This window comes from Citrus clementina, unplaced genomic scaffold (assembly GCF_000493195.1).
Source record: "Citrus clementina cultivar Clemenules unplaced genomic scaffold, Citrus_clementina_v1.0 scaffold_7, whole genome shotgun sequence".
Taxonomy (NCBI): Eukaryota; Viridiplantae; Streptophyta; class Magnoliopsida; order Sapindales; family Rutaceae; genus Citrus; species Citrus x clementina.
The window spans coordinates 12265580-12287714 of NW_006262075.1; the positions used below are offsets into that span (position 1 = coordinate 12265580).

General features: G+C 35.7%; 3 protein-coding genes and 1 pseudogene across 3 annotated transcripts; 2 read left to right on the forward strand and 2 right to left on the reverse strand.

Annotated features, from left to right (window-relative positions):
- Positions 1-183: 183 nt before the first annotated feature.
- On the forward strand, positions 184-2918 carry LOC18035936 (probable disease resistance protein At5g63020). The gene is given in 2 exon segments (XM_006427322.2): positions 184-1690; positions 1693-2918. Coding segments are annotated over 2 exon segments (2733 nt in total).
- A 1217-nt stretch (positions 2919-4135) lies between these two features.
- Positions 4136-6796, reverse strand: LOC18035937 (probable disease resistance protein At5g63020). The gene has a single exon (XM_024180840.1). It carries the CDS (start codon positions 6794-6796, stop codon positions 4136-4138), a length of 2661 nt encoding a protein of 886 aa, XP_024036608.1.
- Positions 6797-9009: 2213 nt separating this feature from the next.
- LOC18036213 lies at positions 9010-11663 on the reverse strand (annotated as a pseudogene).
- A 7527-nt stretch (positions 11664-19190) lies between these two features.
- LOC18036214 (probable disease resistance protein At5g63020) lies at positions 19191-21926 on the forward strand. The gene has a single exon (XM_006427325.1). The coding sequence runs from the start codon at positions 19191-19193 to the stop codon at positions 21924-21926; it is 2736 nt and encodes a 911-aa protein (XP_006427388.1).
- Positions 21927-22135: the final 209 nt, after the last annotated feature.

Consider the following 22135-nt stretch of genomic DNA (forward strand, 5'->3'; position numbering starts at 1 on the left):
TCCTCGAAAGTTCAATTGGAGCAAAGTCATAATTCAAAAAAGACTTGTAGCACAGTATTCCTAGAGTAATAGGGGATAAGCTAAAAACAGGGAGCCACCTAAAACATTCCAGCCAGAAATATATCTTCTCTTCCCTCAGCTAAATTTTTATTTCATATTCTCTGTTGAAATATTCTACAAACTATGGGTAATATCTGCTCAATCACAGTCTCATGTGATGCCATTTTCTCCCGTTGCCTAGACTGCACAGTTACAAGGGCAGCTTATATAAGTGAGCTCCAAGCTAATATCGATGCTTTGAGGACAGAACGGCAGAGGTTAATTGAAGCAAGGAATGATGTTTTGAGAAAGGTTGCGGCTGCTGAACAGCAGAGGATGAGACGCCTGAACAAAGTGCAAGGGTGGCTTTCAAGGGTCGAAGCTGTGGAGGCTGACGCAGATAAACTGATAAGGGATAGCCCTCAAGAAATTGAGAAATTATGTCTCGGAGGCTACTGTTCCAAGAACTTCAAGTCAAGCTACAATTTTGGGAAACAAGTGGCTAAAACGCTGAGTGATGTGGCTACTTCATTGGGTGAAGGAGCTTTTGAGGTGGTGGCTGAGAGAGTTCTAGCATCTGTGGCGGTTGAAAAACCTACTGATCCAACGGTTGTAGGCTTGGAATCAACACTTCAAAAAGTTTGGAGATGTATTGTGGAAGATCCAGCGGTAATTATTGGCATATATGGAATGGGTGGTGTTGGTAAAACTACTTTACTAACCCATATCAATAATAAATTTCTTGAGGGTCCAAATACTTTTGATTGTGTGATTTGGGTTGTGGTGTCGAAAGATCTGCGAGTTGAATATATTCAGGAAGTTATTGCAAAACAGATGGGTTTTTTTGATGATTCATGGAGGGCTAAAAGTGTTGAAGAAAAAGCTCTAGAAATTTTCAACAGTTTAAGTGAGAAGAAGTTTGTATTGTTGCTAGATGATGTGTGGGAGCGTGTTGATTTAACAAAAGTGGGTGTCCCTCTTCCCAGACCAAAAAATATGGCATCTAAAGTGGTATTTACAACCCGTTCTGAAGAAGTTTGTGGCTTCATGGAAGCTCACAGGAAGTTTAAAATGGTGTGCTTATCAGATAACGATTCTTGGGATTTGTTTCAACAAAAAGTTGGCAAAGAAATTCTAAACAGTCATCCTGATATTCTTGAGCTAGCACAGACAGTTGCTAGGGAGTGTGGTGGTTTACCTCTTGCACTTATTACCATTGGTCGAGCCATGGCTTGCAAGAAGACACCTGAAGAGTGGAGATATGCAATTCAATTGTTAAGTTCATCAGCTTCGCAGTTTCCAGGTTTGGGGGAAGGGGTATATCCTCTTTTAAAATTCAGTTATGATAGTTTGCCCAACGACACAATTAGATCATGTCTCTTATATTGTAGTTTGTATCCAGAAGATTATTGCATTTCTAAAGAAAATTTGATAGATTGTTGGATCGGCGAGGGACTTTTGAATGAAAGTGACAGATTTGGAGAGCAAAACCAAGGATACTTCATTTTGGGCATTCTTCTTCATGCTTGTTTATTGGAAGAAGGAGGAGACGGCGAAGTCAAAATGCATGACGTGATTCGAGATATGTCTTTATGGATAGCATGTGACCTAAAGGAGAAAGAGAACTTTTTGGTTTATGCAGGTGTTGGCTTAATAAGGCTCCAGATGTTAGAGAATGGGAAAACGTGAGAAGACTGTCGTTGATGCAAAATGAAATCACGAATCTAAAAGAGATTCCTACATGCCCTCATCTCCTCACTTTATTTCTTGACAATAATGAGTCTCTGAAGATCCCCAATGATTTCTTCCAATATATGCATTCTCTCAAAGTTTTAAACCTGTCTCGTATTAAATTAAAGTCATTTCCTTTGGGAATTTCGAAGTTGGTATCACTACAACAACTTGATCTTTCATATTCAAGCATAAAAGAGTTGCCAAGAGAGTTATATGCCTTGGTGAATCTTAAATGTTTGAATTTGGAGCATGCGGAAGAGTTGATTACAATTCCACAACAAGTGATATCTAATTTTTCAAGGTTACATGTGCTGAGAATGTACGGTACTGTTAGTTTAAATTTTCTAGAGTCGTTAAAAGACAGCATTTTGTTTGGGGGGGAGGAAGTTTTAGCAGAGGAATTGCTTGGTCTGGAATCTCTAGAGGTATTGACCTTCACCTTGAGAAGTGTTCGTGCTCTCCAACTTATTTTGAGCTCAAATAAGCTACGAAGTTGTACTCAAGCCCTGTTCCTCCAATCCTTCAATGATTCGACAAGTCTTGATGTTTCACCTTTGGCAGATTTAAAGCATCTCTACAGGTTACGTGTTTTTGGGTGTAGAAAATTGGAAGAACTGAAGATGGATTATAAACGGTTAGTCCAAGCCACGAGGCAACCTTGTGTTTTCCATGGCCTTCATACAGTTCACATAGAGGTTTGCCTTACATTGAAGGACTTGACGTTCCTTGTTTTTGCCCCAAATCTTAAGTATGTTGAAATACTAAATTGCCCTGCTATGGAAGAAATCATAAGTGCGGGAAAATTTACTGATGTTCCAGAGGTGATGGGAAATCTAAACCCTTTTGCAAAGCTCCATTATATTGGATTAGTTAATCTGCCAAATCTGAGGAGCATCTATTGGAAGCCCTTGCCTCTGCCACAGCTGAAGGAAATGAAGGTAGATGGTTGCTTTGGGCTTAAAAAGCTTCCACTCAAGTGCAATAGCGCACGGGAGCAAACAATTGTTGTTCATGGAGATAAAACGTGGTGGATCAATCTGAAATGGGAGGATGAAGCCACTCAAGATGCTTTTCGTCCCTGTTTCAAATCGCTTTATCCAGCGGGGGCACGATGGAATGAATTATTGAACAGAAATTACATGTGATTTCTGGTACATGCTTTTTCTTACATTCTTCTTGTTAAATTCCTTAATTGAAGACATTCGTTTTTGCTTTCCAGTTTCTTGTTATATTTCACATCGAGACGTTATAATATCTTAAATAGATGAATCTGATTGCTCTGATCGTAATAAAATTTGCTTAACCGTCGTTCAATTTTCCTGTAGTATTATTTTTTCAAGCCCTGAACTGGACTTGAAGATTTTCATTTCCAAGTATGGATGCTAATTGTGCGCTAGTCAAATCACCTGTATAGAACGTTGAAATGATCCCAGCTGAGATTGGAAAATGGATCAAGGATGAAATTGAGATTTAACACTATAGAGAAACTAAGAAACAAAGACATGCCTGATGTCTTGATCTGTTTATAGCATTTGTTGTTCCAGTGACGACTGTTTCTAAAATAAATGATTCAGTTAGCTGAAAGGGAAAATTAAAAAATAATTTAGCCAGATAAAAAGGAATTTTTTTTTTTTAATTATTTGGTATGCAATCATGCACCATTATCTTCCCCTCAAGGCTTAGCTGAGTTGTTTTCAAATAGATTTTTTATTTTTGACTGATCACACGTAGTGCTTGAATCCTAAAAAAGGTGGGGTAGATAGTTTAAAAATCAATTTTGCACTTCACCCATATCCTACCTCTTGATTCAATATGTTTGATACTTCAGATGCTTGAGAGTTGAATAATAAGTTTGAAAAACACAACTTCTATCCTTGAAGTCTCAGGGATTTCTATTCACAACCTTCGAAGAATTTTTCTTCTCAGTCATACTTACACAGTTTTAACACTTATTGTCAATATCGAGTGATGTGTAAGAGTTAAGCAATTCCACCTCGACGACAGTGTATAACAAAACACTTGCCAAGACCGTGCATCAATGAAAGTAAAACCAAATATCGTTATAACACGAGTAGTTCTCTGTGCAATTTCAAATCAACAATAACAACAATCAGAACCATTATTAGTAACGTCCAATCACCCTTTCATGTAGAAGATTGACTGCAATGGCAAATTGACCAGGGATTTTTAATTAGTTGCACAAACAGGCCAACTAGCAAAGCAAATTCCAAATCTACGAATAAACTAGTCAAAAATAAAACAAACGAATGGCATACAATATTTACACATTTTTACACCATGAAGTAAAAAATATGCAATAAAAATTTGGCTGATAGAAGATGTTCAGTTGGGTTTATGCCTGTCAAATGGATTCGAAACATGGAAGAAAAGCATTTAGGGTGGCTTCATCCTCCCATTTCAGCTCATTCCACCAGTGCTGATCTCCCCTGATAACAGTTTTACCTTCCTTTGCGCTGTTGATATCGAGTGGAAGCTTCTTTAAGTTCGGGCATTCCGATACAAACAATTCCAGGAGATTTGGGAAGGGCAAGGCATTCCGAAAGATGATCTTTAATTTTGTTAAAACTTGCAACCGAAGATATTGAAGTTTTGCAAAAGGGTTAAGCCCTGGAACTTCACCCAATTTCCAGGCACTGATTATTTCATCCATATCATAACAGCTTTCTATATGTACAATCTTGAGATTGGGAGCAAACACAAGCCATGTCACCTCCCTCAATCTAGAGCAACAGGCTATGGTAACTCTTTGAAGGCTATTGAAACCATACGGCTCTCTTGTTGTTCGAACCTCTGCGTAGTTAACCCTTAGCACTTCCAAGCTTGTACAATATGCAAAATCAAGTTTATTAAGGTACTTCAGATCCGCTATGGACAAAATATTCCATGACTTGGAATCCTCACAGCGGCGAAGCTCTAAAGCTCTTGTACTACTGTGTAACTGTTGGCAACTCAAAAGTCTCTGTAGAGCACCAAAACTTTTTAAGGTGACGCTTAATACATTTAAATGTTCCAAAGTAATCAACTCCTCTACCAAAATTTCACTGCCACCAAACTGAACGCTATCTTCTGCAATTTTACGAGAATAACCACAATCTAGCATTCTCAACACCTCTAACCCAGAAAAACTACAAAGCAGTTGACGTGGAATCTTCTGGAGATAACGCGTATACTCCAAGTTCAAACACTTAAGCTTTGTCAAGGCTTTTAACTCATGTGGCAGCTCTTTGATGGAAGTTTCTGAAAGGTTAAGATATTGTAGTGAAACCAACTTTGAAACTCCTGAAGGTAGCTGGCTCAAGGAGCGATTCTTTGAAAGGTTTAACACTTTCAGAGAAGGCATAAAATCAAAGAAATCACTACTGATGGTATCTAACCTATTAATTCCAAGAAATAAAGTTAAAAGACGAGGGCATGCAGGAGGTTTTGATAAAATCACAATTTTATTTCTCATCAACGATATTTTTCTCCTATCTTCCCATTTTCTGACCTCCGGTGGTTTAGTTAATTCAACTCCTGCAGAAACAAGAAAGTTTTCGTTCTCCTTCTCCACTTCACAGGCTATCCACAGAGCCATATCGCGAATCACATCATGCATTTTTACATAATCTGATCCTACTTCCAATAAGCATGCTTGGACAAGAACACCGATAATGTAGTACCCTTTGTTATGTACTCCATTAATTCCTTCGTATCCATTCAAAAACCCCTCACCAACCCAACACTCTATCAATTCAATTTTACCTATATGATAATCCTCAGGAAATAAACTACAGTATAACAGACAAAATCGAAGGACGTCACTAGATAAACTATCATAGCTGAATTTTAAAAGAGGATACACCTCTTTCTCCATACCTGGAAATTCAGAAGCTGATCTCCTTAACATTTCAATTGCATAATTCCATTCTTCTGGTGTCTTCTTGCCACTCATGGCACGACCGGTTGTAATAAGTGCAAGTGGTAAACCACAACACTCCTTTGCCACGGTTTTGGCTAATTCCGGAATATCAGGATGACTGCCGAGAGTCTCTTCTCCGACCTTCTGTAGGAACAATTCCCAAGCTTCGTTGTCTCCCAAACACTCCACCTTGAACTTCTTTTGGGTTTCCATGAGGCCACATACATTCTCAAGACGAGTTGTAAAGACTATCTTGGATGCATTTTTTGAAATAGCTGGAAAAGGGACACCCAGTTTGGCTAAATCAATTCTTTCCCATATATCATCCAACAATAGCAGAAACTTCTTCTTGCTCAAGATCTTGAAGATACCTGATGCTTTCTCTTCAAGACTTCGATTCTCAAGGAAACCAATTCTTTCACCGATTTTTTCTTGAACGCTCTCAAGCTGCATGTCTTTAGACACCACCACCCAAATGACAACATCAAAATTGTTTGGCGCATCAAGGAATTTGTTGTTGATTTGCGTTAATAGGGTAGTCTTGCCGACTCCTCCCATTCCATATAGACCAATGATTCCAACTTGTTCTTGTATAAGGCATCTCCAAACTTTATCAAATGTTGAGTCAAGGCCCACTATTGTTGGCTCAAGAGGCCTTTCATCCACTGCAGGTTGTGGCACCTTCTCAGCTACCACATCAAAAGCTCCTTCACCCATTAAAGTATCCATAAGCTGTAGCTTTTTAGACACTTTTTTCCCAAAATTGTAACTTGACTGGCAGTTCTTCGAACAGTAGCCTCCAAGACATAATTTGTCAATTTCTTGAGTGCTATGCCTTATCAATTCACCAACTTCAGCTTCCACAGACTCTACTCTTGAAAGCCAACCTTGCACTTTGTTGAGCCGTCTCATTTGGTGTTGCTCAGCATTGGCAACCCTCGTCATCACATCGTCCTTTGCTTCAATTAATTTTTGCAATTGAGTCTGCAAATTAGCAAGATTATCTTCAAGTTGGCTCACATATGCTGCATTTCTGCGGGTACAATTCGTGCAACCATTGAAAAGGGCATCACATGAGATTTGAATTCCCAAAACATTACCCATAGTTTGTATGAGATTTCAGAAAAGAGAAAGGAATTGTGAAATTACGAGAACAATTGAAAGAAATATTTTTTGTGCTATAATAATGTTAATAGCAGTTTTGATCATTTAATAGCTTATTAGGCTTATTTACAGTCAGATTTTCAAAATATTTGGTAAACACGAGTTATTATTGTAGCTTGAAAGCTAAATTTATTTGATTTTACACTTGTATGATGAAAAATTTATAATATTTTTACTAATTTTGTCAAAATTAGTATTTAAAAATTTTATTTACTATATATTATTAACTTTTATTTTATAAATATAATTTTTTTTTCATAAAAACTATATTTTAAAAGATATAGTACCTTATACATATTATAACTTTTATTTTAATGGCTTATATTGAACGTACTCCAATCTCCATTGAAGCTGCCTTGAATTTCCTAAATATTAATATAATGACACTTGCTTGGTTTCGTATATGAAAAGTATAAGCAATCGCAGTCAAAAACTTGTATTCAATAAATATATCGGCTGTATAATTAGCTGGCACAGTCGGTTTCCGCGTATGATGAATTCCTTGACTTTGGCACTTGGAAATTGTAATTGAATTTCCTAAGGGCAAATAATTCTAATGTTTTGGACAATATTTTTATGACCAAAAGTTTTAATCTTTCAAACGGAGCTTCTTGGAACGAGAAATTTAGGCGTTGACGCTATAATTTACCGCAAGTTTCATTGAGTTAAGATTTGTTTATTCTGCTAGGAGCCTCAAGTGGAATTAATTAATGCTCCCCCTGTTCACCAAACACCAGGCACTGCATTGGACACTACAGGTAATTATTGAAGAAGTGGTGATTTTTGACCCCTTAATTGGTTTCATTGATTCTATTTTTTAATTAATGTTATTTATTGCAAAATTTTCTTTATTAAAAAATAAAAATAATTTAAAAATAAATATTTTATCTTCCTCTCAAATTCTCTATAATTTAAATAAGACTCAAGAAAAATGAACTAGATCTATGTCTTTCGATCAGAGAAGTCCACATTTAATTTTAAAACCCAAAATTCAAATTATATAGTAAGCGATATTTTAACCCTCACAAGGACGAGATGGTTTCAGTAATTTATTTTTTTTATTAGAATCCAGTGGTAAAATAAAGTTGGGATTTGTATGCATGAGCTCAGAAAGAAAATTTATTTTTAGTTTTGAATTCTTATATTAGTCTTTATAAGTAATTTTTTTTAAACAACATTTTAGTAATAATAATTTTCTTTTTAATGCAAGTGGGAAGAGGATTATTATGTGATCATTATATACGGTCGTTAAAACTTTGAAAAGTCCATTTTATTATCAAATGTTTTAAATTAGTGCACTTGACAATTTGACTGATGATATCCTCTAATTTTATTCCATAGAAATACAATTGTCATTTTACTTACAATTATTAACTTCTATATATTTGTAGTAGGTATGAATTTGAGTCAATGAAAAATTAACTAACTTATGAGCGTTGATTAATCTAAAATTAGAGTTTCTTAAAATCAACAAAGAAATTTACCATGATATCTTTTAGCCGAAACTATCTATAGAATCATGATTTTGAGTTGTTTGGCTTGGAGCAATATCTAATCTCATCCATATAAAGTAGTTTTATAGTATGGGATCTTAAAGTGAATGAAAAGTCTGAGAGATCTTTAAAACCGCAGGATTTTAAAAGTTTATAACTTGAAACGCTTAAACCGCCCAATTTATGTATTTTTCAAGATGTCTCACACTTTAAAATTTCATATTAATATATATATATATATCCTTGACTTAGTGCGAGAGAATTTATTAAATTGGAAGAAGATACAAATAATTAGGAGGATGAAATGAGCCTTACCTCCAAGCAAAATAGTAGCTGAGAACACCAAAGCAGACAAGCTCTAACAAGAAGGGGAAAAAAATCTAGCAAATAAAAGAGACCTAAGTTAGGGAGCTCATTCGCATCACGAGATAGAAGTTTTTGAACTTCAGCAGGCGGGTTCGGACGCCAAGAGAATGTTTGTTACTGGAAGCAAATTACAGATATGAGAATAAACAGGTCAACACCGAACAAACAACTTACAAGAGAAAGTGACTATACGGTAGACAACAACACAGGGCCCCTAATTCAACATTACTTAATTACAGTTTTACACACCATGAAGAAAAGAAAATTACAACAAAAATTTTGTGCTGGAGCCCCTCAAATGGATTCAAAGCATGGAAGAAAAGTGCGTAGGGTGTCTTGATCCTCCCATTTCAGTTCATTCCACCAGCGCTGCTCTCACCTGATAGCAATTTTACGTTCCCTGGCGCTGTTGATATCGAGTGGAAGCTTCTTGAGCTTTGGGCATTCAGATACAAACAACTCCAAGAGATCTGGGAAGGACAAGGCATTCCAGTAGATCTTTTCCAAATTTGATAGATCTTGTAAGCGAAGACATTGGAGTTTCGCAAATGGGTTTAACCCTGGAACTTCTCCTAATTTCCAAACACTGATTATCTCGTCCATCTCATAACAACGTTCTATGTGAACAAATTTGAGATTTGGAGCAAAAGCAAGCCATGTCACCTCCTTCAATTTTTTGCAACAGTCTATGGTTACTCTTTGAAGGCTGTCGAAACCATACGGTTCTCGTGCTGTTCGAAGTTCTACATAGTTAAACTCTTCCAAGTTTGAACAGTACGCAAAATCTAGTTTATCGAGATGCTTCAGATCTGCCAAGTAGGAAATATTCAACGACTTCGAATCTTTACATTCTCGGAGCTGTAAAGATTTTGTACTGCTTTGAAGCTTAGGAGAGCTCCAAAGTTTTTGAAGAGCACAAAAACTTCTTAAGGAGACAGTTAATACATCTAAATGTTTCAAATTAATCAGTTCCTCTACCAAAATTTCACTACCTCCAAATAGAACGCTATCTTCCGGTACTGGATCAGCAGTAAAACCACAATCTAGCATCCTCAGTACTCGTAAGTCTGAAAAGCTAGAAATCAATTGCCTGGAATCCTATAGAGATCACAGGCATACTCCAAGTTCCAACACTTAAGATTTGTCAATGCCTTTAACTCATTTGGCAACTCTTTGATGGAAGTTTCTGAGAGATTAAGATACTGCAGTGAAACCAATTTTGAAATTTCTGATGGCAATTGCTTCAAGGAGAGATTCTTTGAAAGGTTTAAAACTCTGAGAGAAGGCATAAAGTCAAAGAAATTACTGGTGATGGTATCTAACTTATTAATAGCAAGAAACAGAGTTACAAGATGAGGGCAAGTAGGAGTTTCTGACAAAGCCACAATTTTATTTCTCAGTAATGATATTCTTCTCCTATCTCTCCACTTTCTAACCTCTGGTGCTATACTTAATTGAACACCTGTGGAAACTAGAAAATTTTCCTTTTCCTTCTCAACTTCACAGGCTATCCACAAAGACATATCCCGGATCACATCATGCATTTTTACAAAATTGGTTCCTACTTCTTCCAACAAGCACGCTTGAACAAGAACACCAATTACGTAGTACCCTTGGTTATATACTCCCATTCCTTCAAACCCATTCAAAAAGCCCTCCCCAATCCAACACTCTATCAATTCAATTTTACTGATTTGATAATCCTCCGGAAATAAACTACAGTATAACAGACAAGATCTAAGGACGTCACTAGACAAGCTATCATAACTGAACTTTAGAAGAGGATAAACCTCTTTCCCCATACCTGGAAATTCAGAAGCTGATCTCCTTAACATCTCAATTGCATATCGCCATTCCTCAGGTGTATTCTTGCTGCCCATGGCACGACCAATGGTAATGAGTGCAAGTGGCAAACCGGCGCACTCCTTTGCCATGGCTTGGGCTAACATGGGAATATCAGGATGACTGACAAGAGGCTCCTCCCCGACTTTCTCCAGAAACAATTCCCAAGCTTCTTTATCTCTCAGACACTCTATCTTGAACTTCTTTTGTGCTCCCATGAGGCTGCAGACATCCACAAGACGAGTCGTAAAGACTACCTTGGAAGCGTTTTCTGATGTAGGAAAAGGCACACCGACTTTGACTAAATCAATTCTTTCCCATACATCATCAAGTAATAGCAAAAATTTCTTCTTGCTCAGGATCTTGAAGATGTCCGAGGCTTTCTCTTCAAGACTTTTGTTCCCAAAAGAACCTATTCTTTCTCCGATTTTTTCTTGAATTCTCTCAAGTTGCATGTCTTTAGAGACCACCACCCAAATCACAACATCAAAGTCGTTTGGCGTATCAATGAACTTGTTGTTGATTTGAGTTAATAGGGTAGTCTTGCCGACTCCCCCCATGCCATATAGACCAATGATTCCAACTTGTACTTCTTCAAAGCATCTCCAGACTTTATCAAGTGTTGATTCCAGCCCCACTATTGTTGGCTCTAGAGGCCTTTCATCCACTGCAGGCTGTGGCACCTTCTCAGCCACCACATCAAAAGCTCCTTCGCCCATTAAAATATCCACAACCTGCAGCATTTTAGACACTTTTTTCCCAAACTTGTGGCTTGACTGGCAGTTCTTGGAACAGTAGCCTCCAAGACACAATTTGTCAATTTCTTCAGAGCTCTTCCTTATCAATTCACCAACTTCAGCTTCCACAGACCCCACCCTTGAAATCCATCCTTGCACTTTGTTCAGGCGTCTCATTTGTTGTTGCTCAGCATTGGCGACCCTCACCACCACATCGTTCTTTGCCTCAATTAATTTTTGCAGTTGAGTCTGCAAACTAGCAAGATTTTCTTCAAGTTGGCTCACGTATGCTGCATTTCTACGGGCACAATTCATGCAACCACTGAAAAGGGCATCACAGGAGATTTGAATTCCTAAAACATTACCCATAGTTTTATATAAGATTTCAGAAAAGAGAGAAGAATTATGAAATTATGAGTACAACGGAAAGAGATGCGATAATTTTTGTGCTATAGTAATGTCAATAGCAGTTTTAACATTTAATAGCTTATTCGGCCTGTATATATTGAGTGATCAAACCCTCATACTGCAATCTACATTGTAATTCTGCTGAAGCTGCCTTGAATTTCCTAATATTAATATAATGACACTTGCTTTGTTTCATATTTGAAAAGTATAAGCAATCGTAATCAACAACTTGTATTCAATATATCGGCTCGGCTGTCTCATTAGCCGGCATAGTCGGTTTCACATGGAAGAATCGCAGACTAATGACATGTTGTGTATGATGACTTTCTGACTTTGGCACTTATAATTAAATTTCCTAAGGGCCTATAACAATATTAAATCTAAATAATTATAATGTTTTTGACAACATTTTTATGACCAAAATGTTTTAAAAGTGATGATATTTGTCTCCCTTTGTTTATCTCAACAACCCCTACTTTTTAATTTATTTCATCTATTTCCAAAGTCACCATCATTAAAAATTAAAAAAGGATTTATTTTTTCCCCCCCTTCTGCACAATTTCTCTCTTTCAACAATAAACATTTTATATCTTATCAACTACCACTTCTTAATTAATTCAAAGTATTTCTAAAGTAATCCTTATTAAGAATTAATTTTTTCCTTCTCGTCTGCACTGTTATTATTATTTTTCTTTTAATTTTTGGAGTAACCTACTTCGCTTCTTTAATGAGCCAAAACTCAATATTTATGATATCATGATCAATAATTTTGTAAGTCAAATTCAAGAACAAAGGAAACATAAAAAACAAAAACAAAAAAAAGTCAAAAATGGATTTTGATAATTTTATTTTTCGGCTTTTATGATGATGACGAGTTTCAAGAGGTGAGAAATAATAGAGGCCAGTAATATGGTAAGTTTTTTTTTTAATTTATTCATCACACATCAAAAACCATACAATTAATGACAAAACAATTCATCACTTATTTATAAAATTAAATAAAAATCTAATAACAAAAACTCATTATATTCTACAAGTGGCAATGGATTGATGGTGATGAAAATAAGTGGTGGGGATGATGGTGATGCTTGAGAGAGAGAGCTGATGAGAGGGGAAAAATAAAAATAAAAATATTAAATGTTGATGCTGAAATATGCTCGCCTTTTGCCCGACCGGATCGTTCCACCAACGCTCGTATGTTCAATGGAGAGGATGTTGCCCTTTGTCTCCTTCAGCAACTGCAACAGCTCCAGGGATTGGAATCACCCTCTTTTCCTTCTTTCTAATCCTGCACTCACAATAATAGATCAGAGACGCCGGTGGTTTTACCGACGTAAACCCTCCGATGCTTAAGTTAGCACAAGGTGTTTACGGGAAAACTATGTAACTTATATTGTCTGATCTCTTGTAATGTTATCAAAGATTTTGTATGGAATATAATCTGGTTTCAATTTGGCAGAGTTTTCCCTTTACTCTCAATTTTTTTGTCCCCTTTTTCATCGATTTTCTGACTTCTTATAGCCGTTGTTCCACGATTCTGCAAACTCTTCATGCCCCCCTTTTTCGGGTGATGGCAGACCATCATGGGTCTCCAACCACTGGACTGTGGGTAAACGTGGGATGCCATGTTTCTCTCGATGGTTCGGGGCATAGCGGAACTGTCGCGACTTCGTAAGATCGTGTGCCCTTTCTTTGGGTGATGGGTGTTGATGCGGGATTCTGGTTGCCCTCTTTCTACGACCAGGATATCTGCTCGATCAACTTCACCTCGATCAGGATCTCTCCTCGTACGCTTTCTTCTCCAAATATTCCTGCGTCCACAAAAACAAGTCAGAGCACGCCAGTTGTTTTCCCGGCGTAAACCCTCCGACGCTCAAGTTAGATATGAAGGTTCTAGGAACGCTTGCCACAAATCTTATGGCTTTTCTGTAGTTTCTATTCTTTAGAACTTTCTTTTATCTTTGTTCTAATCTCCAAATTGCTAACCCTTTTACCTTCGTTGGCTACCTTTTTATAGGCCACTTCTGAACTCGGGCCTTCCCTCCATTCGCGCTCGTTATCTTCCCACTTCTCGAAAGCGGATGCCCCATTTCCGTTGTCGTGGGTGGTTGCGTGGCCTTCGTGCCTTGATTCTCGGACTAGAGAGCACGCCTCGCTAACTGTCGTTGACCGGGTCTCCTCGACTCAACCCTTAGCAGGAATGGCTTTATGCTTCTAACAGGAGATGGGCCTCGTGGATGACGTGCTCGTGGATGAGCAGGATATTCCTGCTCCTGCTCCCCCGGATACCAGACTCTTACAAGATATACCTGCTCAAGGAACCCTGTTACCAGATGTCTGCTCATCACTGCTGGTCTTTGTCGAAGCATATCCCACAAACAATGGGTATCTGGTCGGTATACGTCTCTGGTCGGTACATCTCTCTGGTTGGTATGTTTCTCTGGTTGGCACATGTTTGTATAAGACGTTTTACCAGGACTGTTCTCGTGCCATTCAGCTGAGGAGATTCGCCCCGGGGTGGGAGATGGGGGCATGGTTGAGTACTTTTTATTACTTAACATTATCCTTACTAAAAGGTAAGTATAATTCTGGTATTTACAAGTCATGTTTTAATCTTTCAAACGAGGTTTCTTGGAATGAAAATTTTAGGCGTTGACGTTGTCATTTAGCCCAAAGTGTAATTGTAAGATTTGTATATATGCTAAGAACCACATGTGGAATTTATGGATGCACCCCTGTTCCCGAGTATCGGAGGCTAGAGGTAATTACTAAAGCCCAAACCAAATAAGACCCATGAGAAGTAAACTAGATGACTATATGTACCTTAGAATGGATGGAGAAGCCCATATATTCAAACCCAAAATTCAAATTATAGAGTTGGGAATGCTATCGTATTATGTGAGAAGAGCGTTACAGTAAAGATAAATTTTATGAAGATTCCAAATATGGTTCATCAGAATTGATATGGTGTCGAGGATTTTGGGTATGAGATTGGGAACTATTTTTAACTTGGGAATCAGGTTGCCAGCATCCATGTAAGAGAAATTTAGATTTCGAGTTGGGATAGTTGTTGAGGGATAATGGTGTTATTTGTAGCTTGTAGAGTCAAGTTTACAAGCCAAGATAAAGGTATTTCTTTCTTTAATCACCTTAAAAACTTGTGTTTGTTAGAAATCATAAGACGAAGTAGGGGACAAAACTATCTTACCCCGTTGTACCAAACACCATTTTGGTTTTTTTTTTAGCAGTCCCTATAATTTTCTGTAAATAATACAAACTATAAGGTTTAAAAATTTTATGCAATAAGTCCCAATTAAAATATAATAATTTCAAATTTCTAAAAAGGTTATTTGGCATTTTCTTCAACAATTCCTATTGTTTTCTATAAATAATAAAAAGTATAAGTTTTAATAATTTTATGTAATAAACTCAATTAAAATATAATAATTTAAAATTTCTAAAAAATTTATTCTCTCTATCTCCTTCTCAATCAATTTTAAAATTTAAGTTTCATTCTTTATAATTCTAAATTTAAGTAATAGAATAAATATTATATAATTTATTTTTTTATATTAAATAAATAATTGATTGGCTTCATACGTGGGATAAGGTATAAGTAATTTTACATAATCTCAAATTTACATTTATAATTTTATTATTTTGAAAATATGATTTATAAACTCTATAATGAATTTAAATGACTATCCAAGCATTTATTTAATATTTATTTATTTTTCATTTTAATGTTGTCAAAATTTATATAAAACCTTATCCAATTTTGTGTTACACTAAATACAAAATAGTATTATTAAAATATAATTGGTATTTTAAGTAAATGGAAGTGGAGAGTATTTTAGCAAGTTAAAATAATTCATCCATATTTTTATATAAATATGTTAGTTTACTAAATTACCTTTGATAATAAAATATTTAACGGACCAATGTGTCAAAATTTTAAAATTTAATCTTTTCTTATTCTTTTAGTAAACATAAGGGACCACATAATTAATAACCAAATAATAACATCTCAGATGTTAGAATAACTTTTGCAACTCTCGGGTTGGATTCAATGGTTGGATCACAAAAAAATTTTTAAAAATAGATATGAAACAACAGTTGTATTATAGCTGGACCCAGTGGCGGTGCCAGAAATTAAACTTAGGAGGGGCTAAGTTTAAATAATATTGTAATTTAAAAAAGGTTAATAAATAATGAGTATCAAAAATAAAAATTCACTAACATGTTCAATACATTTATAATTGATCTCAATGTGTTTTTATATGTTAAAAACGTTAAAAAATAAACTTATCACCAAGAATACAAAATAAATCTTTTTCTACATGTGTAATAACAATATTATTCAATTATTAATCTCTAATATGATTTCACAGACGATTTTTCACAAAATTCATAGTTGAAAATGTCTTTTACTACTGTAGTTATGACAACTAGTAAATTTAATGCTAATGTTATCAATAAACAAATTAATTAATACAATTTATCTTTTTTAGTATCAACTATTTTTCTTGTTAGCCTATCAATTTCTTTTAATTTTAAAAATTTGTTATTAGAACTCACCCATATAATGTAAACATCAAATTGAATTTTAAGTGTCATAAGATTTATTGAAGAAAAATTATTTTGATAAACTCAATAAGATAAAATAATTTCTTTTTTTTTGCGTGAGGAAAGTTAGCGTGCAACGAATCTCAAAATAATAATTTCTTTGTGGGTTGGAAGTTGAAGATAAATACTTAATATTTTGATTTTTTTTTAATTTTAATAGAGATTTTTATGATAAATAAGATAAATATTTAATTAAATTTGTAAATTTTCAAGCCCCCCAACGTGGCACCGCCTATGGCTGGACCCCGAAGTAGGTAGTGCAATGTATTTCATTTTTATTGGGATTTTGGAATATGAAAACGCACCTAAATGTCACTATTTAAATTTGGTCTTGGGGCCAACGTGTAGCACTTATGCATTATATTGCAGCATAAATATTGCACCAACTTTTTTGCCACTTCAAGTTTTCCCTTATCCAAAAATGTGCGGTTGAGGATTTGTTTACTTCCTTTTAGAAAAATAATAATAATAATAACAACAACAATAATAGTTGTTGTTGTCAGGTCTGTCATCTTATTTGATTAAATAGATTATTAAATTTCATCTTATTTCTTTCTATTAGAATTCAAGATTTTGACCTTACAAAGACTACGCTCACCACTTCTTGAGCTCTCCCTTCGCCTCAGATACTTGTGATAAATGTTTATTACTTTCATCTGACTGACGATTAATTACCATGGATTGCACTATTTTAATTAACATTATGTCAATTTGAAAAAAAAAAATTAATGGAAAAAAAACACTTGTTTTAAATGTCCATCACCTTGATGAAAAATGTCGGCCACCAAAACAATATTTTAGTTTATCACAATGTCCTATACTGGGAAGGTTCTATCACTATCAATGGCAGCAATAATTTGACATAATTAACCAAGATACAACTTTTACTTGAAGGCCAATTTGGTCATAAAATAATATTAAAAAAACGTTTGAATTTTCTTTCAGCTGATTAGTCACCGTAGGCATTTGCCCCCCTTTTTTTAGATAATTATTACTTATGTTATTTACACAATATAAATTATTAAAATTTATTTATATTAATTCTAATATGACATCGTTTAAATTTTTTAGAAAAATTTATAAAAATATCCATAAAACTATTGTATTTTTTAACTTTAATCCCCTAAAATTTTTTCTATCATAACTAGCCAAACACCCTATGTTTGGATTACATTATCCTCATCACTTTCATCAAATTTACAAAGGCATGCCACTTTTTCAATTCCAGCACAAATAAATACGGATCTTCCTCAACAACTTAACAAACCTTCATCACTCTCAACAAACTTCATCATTCTCGCTAAATCAATTGCATAATTGAATATATAATCATCAATGGGAGAGTTTCTTAAAATTAGTTTATACTCTTACACAAAGTAAACATTTAATCTATTGATTTTATCAACTAAGTTCGAAATTAAAGTGGGTTTTGTTGTAAATATTGTTATTTTTCATTCATAAAACAATATGATTTGTTAAAGTACTTAGTTTGAGTTGAGAAATGAAGAAAAATCATTGAAAACACAGAAAAATCGGGCAAAAAATGAAGTTCAGAACAAGTGAGACATGCAAGTGGGACAGGTGCCTGTCTCACATAAACGCATTGCATTTATGTGCGACAAGCACCTGTCCCATTGCCTGTCGCACATAAACTCACGGATTTTATGGAGTACATGATTTTGGATTTGATTTGTCTCGTTGTAAACTTCGAAACGGTAGATTATACGCTTAAAACAGACATATATAGCTCAAGTTATGGCTTTCGAAACATATATGAAATTTAGTGAGACAAGCAGTCCCACTTGCTTGTCTCAATAAATTTCATATATATTTCGAAAGTCATAACTTGAGCTATAAATGTCCGTTTTAGGCGTATAATATACCGTTTCGAAGCTTACGACGAGATAAATCAAATCCAAAATCATGTACTCCATAAAATCCGTGGGTTTATGTGCAACAGGCACTGTATTTATGTGCGACAGGCACCTGTCCCACTTGTCTGTCTCACTAAATTTTATTTATGTTTCGAAAGCCATAACTTGAGCTATATATGTCCGTTTTAGGCATATAATATACCGTTTCGAAGCTTACAACAAGAAAAATCAAATCTAAAATCATGTACTCCATAAAATCCATGGGTTTATGTGCGACATGCATTCATGTAGTGCGTTTATGTGAGATAGGCACATATCCCACTTGCCTGTCTCACTTGTTCTTAACTTCATTTTTTGCTTGATTTTTCTGTGTTTTCAATGATTTTTCTTCATTTCTCAACTCAAACTAAGTACTTTAACAAATCACATTGTTTTATGAATGAAAAATAACAATATTTACAACAAAACCCACTTTAATTTCGAACTTAGTTGATAAAATCAATAGATTAAAGGTTTACATTGTGTAAAAGTATAAACTAATTTTAAGAAGCTCTCTCATTAATGATTATATATTCAATTATACAATTGATTTATCGAGAATGATGAAATTTGTTGAGAGTGATGAAGGTTTGTTAAGTTGTTGAAGAAGATCTGTATTTACTTGTGCTGGAATTGAAAAAGTGGCATGCTTTTATAAATTTGATGAAAGTGATGAGGATAATGTAGTCCAAACATAAGGTGTTTGGTTAGTTATAATAAAAAAAATTTTAAAAGGTTAAAATTAAAAAAACACAAAAATTTTATGACCATTTTTATAAATTTCCCAATTTTTTAACCCTCTCAAATTTTATCATCGAAGGACGCCCAGCTCCACTATTAAAAAAAAACTGTCTTCGCTTAGGCATTTGCTCTCTTATCCTCAGTTGAAGCTCTCCTGTCAAACTAATAACTACGGAAAAATCTTACACTCATCTCATCGGTTAGAATCATGGGCAATGTCTGCTCGTTTTCAATCTCATGTGATGCCGTTTTATCCCGTTGCCTAGACTGCACAATTAGGAAAGCAGCTTACGCAAGTGAGCTAGAAGCTAATCTTGCTGATTTGCAGACAGAGCTGCAGAAGTTGATTGAAGCTAGGAATGATGTGTTGAGAAGGGTTATGGTTGCCGAGCAGCGAAGAGTGAAACGGACGGATCAAGTGCAGGGCTGGCTGTCAAGGGTGGAAGCTGTGGAGACTACAGCTGGTAAGCTGATAGGAGATGGCCCTCAAGAAACTGAGAAATTATGTCTTGGAGGATGCTGTTCCAAGGACTTCAACTCAAGCTACAAGTTTGGGAAACAAGTTGTTAAAGCGCTACGAGATGTGAAGACTTTGGAGGGTGAAAGATTTTTTGAAGTGGTGGCTGAAATAGCTCCAGATCAGTCTTCTGTCGCAGATGAAAGACCTACTGAGGCTATAGTAAAAGGCTTGGAATCAACGCTTGAAGACGTGTGGAGATGTCTAGTTGAAGAATCAGCCGGAATTATTGGTCTGTATGGCATGGGGGGTGTCGGTAAAACTACACTACTCACCAGAATCAACAATAAATTTCTTGAGAGTCCATCTGATTTTGATTGTGTGATTTGGGTTGTAGTGTCAAAAGACCTGCAGATTGAAAAAAATCAAGAAATTATCGGGAAAAAGATAGGTCTGTTTGATGATTCATGGAAGAATAAAAATCTTGACGAGAGAGCTCTAGAAATCTTCAAGATTTTAAGGGAGAAGAAGTTTGTTTTGTTGTTGGATGATATATGGGAGCGGGTTAATTTAAACAAAGTGGGAGTCCCTCTTCCAAGCCCACAAAGTACAACCGCATCAAAAGTGGTATTCACAACCCGTTTTATTAATGTTTGTGGCTCCATGGAAGCTCATAGAAACTTCAAAGTGGAGTGCTTAACAGAAAAGCATGCTTGGGAATTGTTTCAGATGAAGGTCGGAGAAGAGACTCTTAAGAGTCATCCTCATGTTTTTGAACTAGCCCAAGTTGTGGCCAAGGAGTGTGGTGGTTTGCCACTTGCACTTATTACCATTGGTCGAGCCATGGCCTACAAAAAGACACGTGAAGAATGGAAATATGCAATTGAAGTGTTAAGAAGATCAACTTTCGAGCTTGCAGGTTTGGAGAAAGAGGTTTATCCTCTTTTAAAATTCAGCTATGATTGTCTGCCAAATGATATAATTAGATCTTGTTTTTTATATTGTTGTTTATATCCAGAAGATTGGAATACTTTTAAAAGGAATTTGATAGATTGTTGGATTGGAGAGGGATTTTTGGAGGAAAATGACAGGTTTGGAGCACACAATCAAGGATACTACATTGTGGGCACTCTTGTTCATGCATGTTTATTGGAGGAGGTAGAAGATGATAAAGTGAAAATGCATGACGTTATTCGTGATATGGCTTTGTGGATAGCTAGTGAAATTGAGAAGGAGAAGGAAAACATTTTGGTTTATGCAGGTACTGGATTAGCAGTGGCTCCAGGTGTTGAAGGATGGGAAAAGGTGAAAAGATTGTTGTTGATGAAAAATCACATTAAGCATCTACCAGATATTCCTACATGCCCTCATCTGCTTACTTTATTTCTTAGCCATAATCAGTTAAGGTGGATCTCTGAGGACTTCTTCCAATTTATGCCATCTCTCAAAGTTTTAAACCTGTCATTTACGAAACGACACAAATTTCCTTCAGGGATTTCAAAATTGGCTTCACTACAACTTATTGATCTTTCATATACTAGTATAAGAGGGTTGCCAGAAGAGTTGAAGGCCTTGATCAACCTTAAATGTTTGAATTTGGATCAAACAAAGTTTCTAGTTACCATTCCAAGGCATTTAATATCTAGCTTTTCGATGCTGCACGTGTTGAGAATGTTTGGCTCTGGTAGTTCTGTTTTTCACGAAGCATCAGGAGACAGCATTTTATTTGATGGGGGTGAACTCTTAGCAGATGAATTGCTTGGTTTGAAATATTTAGAGGTATTGGACATCACTTTGAGAAGTCGTCATGCTCTTCAAAGTGTGTTGAGTTCACATAAGTTAAGAAGTTGTACTCAAGCAATTTTCCTCCAATGCTTCAAAGACTCCAAGTCGATTTATGCTGCAGCTTTAGCTGATCTGAAACACCTCAAGAAATTATGTATTTCTCAGTGTGAAGAATTGGAAGAATTAAAGATTGATTGTACTGGGGAAGTAAAAAGAATGTGCCAACCATATATTTTCCGGAGTCTTAATAAGGTTCAAATTTATTCTTGCCCTGTATTGAAGGACCTGACATTTCTTGTATTTGCTCCGAACCTCAAGTCTATTGATGTAAGAAGTTGCTCTGTTATGAAAGAAATCGTCAGCGCTGGAAAATCTGCTGACATTGCAGAGATGATGGGAAATATGAGTCCTTTTGCAAAACTCCAGAATCTTCAATTAGTACGTCTACAAAATTTAAAGAGCATCTATTGGAAGCTTGTGCCCTTTCCACATCTGAAGGAAATCATTGTACATCAATGCAATTGGCTTAAAAAGCTTCCACTTGATTCCAATAGTGCAAAAGAGCATAAAATTGTTATTCACGGAGAAGAATGCTGGTGGAATAAGCTTCAATGGGAGAATGACGCCACTAAAAATGCATTTTTCTCCTGTTTTAAACCTCTTGACCGAACTTTTATGGCTGAACGTAGATTTCTGACCTGAGATTACATTTGACTTCTGGTGTGTGCCTTTTCTTACATTCTTCTTGTTACATTCTTTCTTTTTGATGTATGCTTTAATATGTGGTGATGCTGAAATCTGCTCGCCCTTTACCCGACCAGATTCTTCCACCAACACTTATATGCTTAATGGGAACGATGTCACTTTCTCCTTGCCTTAACGATCGCTTACGTCACTGGGTTGGAATCACC

Excerpts from the sequence above, each read along its gene's own strand:
- LOC18035937 (XM_024180840.1), bottom strand. The coding sequence starts at position 6,796 with ATGGGTAATGTTTTGGGAATTCAAATCTCATGTGATGCCCTTTTCAAT.
- LOC18036214 (XM_006427325.1), top strand. The coding sequence starts at position 19,191 with ATGGGCAATGTCTGCTCGTTTTCAATCTCATGTGATGCCGTTTTATCC.